This window comes from Cannabis sativa, chromosome 5, assembly GCF_029168945.1.
Source record: "Cannabis sativa cultivar Pink pepper isolate KNU-18-1 chromosome 5, ASM2916894v1, whole genome shotgun sequence".
Classification (NCBI taxonomy): Eukaryota; Viridiplantae; Streptophyta; class Magnoliopsida; order Rosales; family Cannabaceae; genus Cannabis; species Cannabis sativa.
Window position 1 is genome coordinate 70,751,243 of NC_083605.1, and position 5,474 is coordinate 70,756,716.

The window sequence follows — 5,474 nt, forward strand, 5'->3', positions numbered from 1 at the left end:
TTTCTCAAAATAAAGAAGATAGCTTTATTATTACATTATGCATGAAATAATTAAACAAAGCATGCAATTATTATAAATATAATTAATAATAGGAGAAAAACAAAGACACACTCACTCACTCACTCTCACACAAATTTTATTTAGGTAAAACAGGAAATAAATTAAAGGTATATATTTATTTAAGAGATGAGGGAAGGAGCTGGGTTGTAGGATCAACGTGGCAACACTTGTAGCTAATGTAAGTCTCCATGGCCCGAAGGCATTCTGGGCATTTCATACAATCTGGGGCTTTTCCAGCAACAGTAGGCACATCAAGACGAATACAGTGGCGAATAGTTTGAGTGACCTTAGTGTGAACCTCTTTGAAACCAACCTCGAATCCCTTCACTTTAATCACTTCCTTCCACTGTTCAAACTCCTCAACAACCTTTAGAATGGTCGAGCCATGCCCAGATGTCACCACTGCAGACCCTTTGCTAAGAATAGCCCAAGCACTCTCGTTCTTGTAAGAAAGAAGCTTTTGGATCTCTTGAGTCACCGGGTCAACATCTTTGTTGTGATCCTTGGTGAAGAACAAGCTCTCTATTCCACCCCAGAATCGCCCTAGAATATTTCCATGGTCTTCTTCTCCTTTGGTTGTCTTTCCCACGCAAAAGAATTTAATGTTGATCTTTGCTTCCTTGATGAAGGGATTGCTCGCAAGTGCAGTCACTTTCTTGGTGAATGTTTCGATCAAATCTTTGTCTTTTCCTCCGTAGAAGAAGATGTATTTCTCCTCTTTCACCTGTCATAAATGTATAAGAAAAGAAACCAACTTAAGTTTTGGGAAACCAGTTATCTCACTATTCAAGGAGAAGAAATTCACACTTCAAAAACAAGAGAGAAATCATAGCAAAGAATCATGAACCCTTGGAAATGGTTCGCGTCCTGAGACGGTTCATTTCAGCATGAATTGCACTCGTATATAGGTAACTTTTACTGGCACAATAGTCAGGGCCAACTCTGAAAATATATGGGCAACGAATTAAATTTTCGTGTTATGAGATTTGAACCTATGATCTTGAATATTATGTCATCCACCTCAACCAACTAAGCTATAAATATTTGTTGCTTAGAAAATGTAGCCAGCCCTGAAAATAGTGTACCGGCAAAAGTATTGGATGAAACTTTTCATCCTTACTAAACAAAAGTTAATTATAATGGAAACATAAATATTGATCAAATATATATTTACCCAAGTCTCTATAATTGGGTCAATTCTTTTGACAAGTGAACCAATCCAGTGAATTTCTTTGGAGATGATTTCTTCAGATTTCTTGTCAAAAGGAAAGGCCTTGATTCCCCAAACACGAATGAGATGAAGTGCATTAAGGTTCTCCACCTTCCCTTGAGGAGTAGTCAAAACCAACATAGGCTTACCCTGGTATTGCCATTGTTCCTTGATGAATCTAATCCCTGCAATCGGACCAAATTGATGCAAACAGTACCATGGCATTTTGCTCTTCAAAGTCTCATATTTTTTCTTTATCTCATCACTCCACTTCTCTACAATGGGAACCCACACTATTGTGTAGCTTTTTTCTTTCTTTGTTTCTTCATAAACCGGTTTAAGGATGGAAATATCTTCTTCTGTGATCTCTACACCAGAAAAGAACATGAATACGTTTTTCCTCCTCAGCACATCAATGTTCACCTGTGTTTTTTTACAATAAACATAAAATTAAAAGATTTTCAATTTATTAAGTCTTGTGATGATAATTAATTATTAGGTAAATACTATTTTCGACCCTGTATTTTGCAAAAGTTACATATTGGAACCTGTGTTTTGTTAAATGACAAAATGGACCATTTATTTTTTAAAATAGTAAAAATAGGACCCTGAGCTTAATTTTTGACAATTTTTTTTTTTAATACAACCAACTTGAAAACAATACTTAATACGAACAGATACAAAAAATACAAACAGTTTTGTCATAACACTTTTAGATCGGATTATAATTAAACTTTATTTTGACAAAAAATCAATTCAGGGTGCTATTTGTAATATTTTAGTATATACATGGTCCATTTTGTCATTTAATAAAACACATAGTCCAAATAGTAACTTTTGTAAAACAGAAGGTCCAAAATAGTATTTACCATTAATTATATGCAATATTATTATTACCAGTCGGTTTGTGGAACCATCAATGAGTGGCCTTGGAGTATCCTTGAAAAAGATCAAGGCTTTGAAAATCTCCATGATTTCAGTTGGTGTACGGAACAGCTTCCAAAGCCTCCTGTAAGTCTCGGCCTCCTCTGAAATGTTTATTAATGAATTAATTTTCATGGAATCAAAAAAAGACTAAAATTAAAAGCACTGAATATATAATTACGTACCCAATTGTCTTCTGCATACATTCAAATGCATAGTAAGCTGGTTTTGGATGAAGCTGATTTTTTGAGCATAAGGGGACAAATCGAAAGTTCTGTCTGGCCTGGTACGTACATATATAAATATTTGTTAATAATTAGTTAATTAAGAAAACATGTTTATACATTATCTATCGTAATAACTTACTTGTCACTGATGAGAATACAATGCTTAGTAGCACATGCAGCAATAGTTAGAATTGCCCAATAGACATCGACAGGCAAATGATCTAAGGCAACAGACAATCCAGGAATGTCTTTGACATCATAAGCAGACAATTTCTCAAACTCATCAAACATCGCAATGACTCGCATTGTGACATTCACGAGACTACTGAGCTCGAGAACTGCCTGTCGACGTTTCACGAGCTCAGAAGTCTTGATAAGGGATGGCACTCTTTTGAGTACTCCCAATTGTTTGGCCAATGAGTCAGAATTGTAAAGCTGAGCGATGAGCCAAAAGTCACCAAACTCAAAGGCGAAAGCTGCAAGAGCCAAAACAGCTTTCGCTTCCCATGAATAATTTGACAGCTTATTGAGAATGGCTAGTGTTGTTTCGTGGGCAGTTACCTCATTAGGAGCCTTGCATGAAAGCTGTAATACAATTAATACCATTAATGTAAATAATTTGTAATCATAATATAATAATCATATTATTAATTATTGTTACCTCGTTGTTGATACCCTTGAGCGTGCAAAGGGGAACATTGAGGTTGGCTAAGCTGAACTTGTTCTCAACATTGTCCACATCATGAACATGAATTCCTTGAACAATCTTGTCAATGATTTGGCTTGAACCCTTGAGAACATTTTCGACGATGACGAAAAGAGAGTCCTCGTCGAAAGATTCATCAGCATGGACATGAGTGGCATAGATAAGGTCGTTAATTTTCTTGTCAGACATGGTGAAGACACTGGTGATCTGATCAGCTGTGATCTCGATTTGCTGCACCACTACATTAACATTAGTATCCTGTACTACTTTGGAAACCACGCTTTTCACACCGTTCAACATGGTTAACTATATGATTTAAAGAAACACAGAGAAAGCAAAAAGTTGTGTAAAGCAAGAGTACTATAATATATGTAATTATGAATATTTGCAGTGATGAGTGGTTTGAGCTGCTGAATCCTTGCTCTATTTATATACTCGTTTATTGGCCTAACTTTGGACCTTTTCTAGTTACCTACTACTGTCTTTTTTTCTTTTGATTAATACTTCTAGTCATGTTATACTTTCCAAAAGTTATTATATTAAATTATATGGAATCTGATAGCCAATCACAATAATAGCACATGCTAAATACCACTAGTCCTAACATTTCTCTTTCTTTTATCTGTTCACATTTCTTTGCCTGCAGAATAACCGCGTGAAAATTTCTAACTACTTCCTTTGTGTGAAAATTTATAACTACTTTTACCGATGTCATTATTACTACTTCCTTTGTCTTCATTAATATTATTATTTAGCATTGTTATTTCACATTTTAACTACCCAACACCATCATTTCGGTACTCTATATTAGGGGTGTTCAATAAAATTTATAAACCGCCCAACTTGAATAAACTGTCCAAACCAAACCGAATAAACCAACAAAAAATACAACCCGAAATAATACAATGAAAATCCAAACCGCCCAATGAATATATTGGGTGGCTGACAAATTATTCTAAACCGCCCAATTAACCCGAATAAACCAAATTAAACCGATTTATATATTTTTTTTAATAAAAGTGTATATCTTATATTATATAAATTACAATTATTAGTTAAACTATTTTGTATTTAAAGTTTGAACATTTTAATTTTTAACTTAAAAATTAGATTTTATAGTTAATAAGCTTTAGTGTATTTGGATATTGAAGTTAAAGTTTAAAATCTATACCATATTATCACTTTTTTTATTATTTTATTCAATTATCTTATGTTTACTCCATTATATTTATCTTATATTAAAGTTCTTAAAATTAATTTAAACTATAATATTTTTTTAGCTTGAAATATAAATAATATATTTTTATTTTTTAAAATTTAATTACTTAAATTCTAGAAACTAACAATAACAATTATAAAAAAAAAAAAAAAAAACGGTTGGGACGGGTTAACCCGATCAAACCGACAAAATTATTGGGCGGGTTGAACTTTTTCTAAATTTTCATTGGGCGGATTACGATTAAATATTTGCAACCTGATATTTATATTTGGTTAATAAAAATATGCTATAACCCGACCAAACCGACCGACGTATACCCCTACTCTATATCGTTTATTTATTTTAAATAGAGCATTGTTATTAGGTACTAGTGGTGGCTAGCACTTTTTTAACATGTCGCGTTGTAATTGGTTAGTGATACTCCTTAAAAATTATTATATTAAATTATATGAGATCCGATACTTAATTAGACCAATACCGATATTCACACATAGAAGAATGCTAGGCACCACTGATACTGTTTAGTATTTCTCATTTAAATATGTGGAGGACCTATTGGCACTTAGTTAAGGTGTGACCTTAACATTTCTCAATATTATTGTACTTATATATACTTTCTCTCCCAATTTTAGAAAACAAAATCAGAGTATGCATTTATTTAGTAAAGCCAATAAAGAAAATATGAATAGATAAGCTGTCAATTGTAGAGACTATAGTAAATGCCACTAAGATGGTAATATTTTGGAGAATGCTTGATGAAGTGGAAAGCTTATGTGACAAAATATAGAGATGTTATGTATACTATTAAAGATAAAAAATGCTATTCTTCAAATTTGCATTGATGCCACACAATGACATTGATGCTGTGTCTTTTTTATACAATAAAAAATTAAAAGTGCAATATATATATATAGTAGTTTAATAAAGAAGAAAACTTATATATATATATAATAATATGTAATATCATAATTATAGTATTTTTAAAAGGTATTATATTATTGGAGAGTTTTTAAAAGTGAAGGTGTCAAAAATGATATGGAAAAAAAATAAAATAAAATATTATATTTTGGATGATGTGGAAATATAGAGTATCTTCAAAAAATACACCATTTAAGATGCTCTAACTGC

The 5,474-nt window shown here is 32.4% G+C and overlaps 1 protein-coding gene across 1 annotated transcript; it reads right to left on the minus strand.

The window, feature by feature from the left end:
- On the minus strand, positions 1-3,524 carry LOC115716543 (protein SIEVE ELEMENT OCCLUSION B). Its single transcript, XM_030645355.2, has 6 exons — positions 3,083-3,524; positions 2,561-3,006; positions 2,380-2,477; positions 2,168-2,298; positions 1,235-1,693; positions 1-784 (listed from the first exon to the last, which is right to left on the minus strand). The coding sequence occupies exons 1-6, from the start codon at positions 3,425-3,427 to the stop codon at positions 176-178; spliced, it is 2,088 nt and encodes a 695-aa protein (XP_030501215.2). The 5' UTR covers positions 3,428-3,524; the 3' UTR covers positions 1-175.
- Between the last annotated feature and the right edge of the window lie 1,950 nt (positions 3,525-5,474).

Coding starts and splice junctions, on each gene's coding strand:
- LOC115716543 (XM_030645355.2), bottom strand. CDS start 3,427: ATGTTGAACGGTGTGAAAAGCGTGGTTTCCAAAGTAGTACAGGATACT. Junction 2,478..2,560: donor TGTATTCTCATCAGTGACAA/GTAAGTTATTAC, acceptor TGTACGTACCAG/GCCAGACAGAACTTTCGATT. Junction 785..1,234: donor ACCCAATTATAGAGACTTGG/GTAAATATATAT, acceptor CATTTATGACAG/GTGAAAGAGGAGAAATACAT.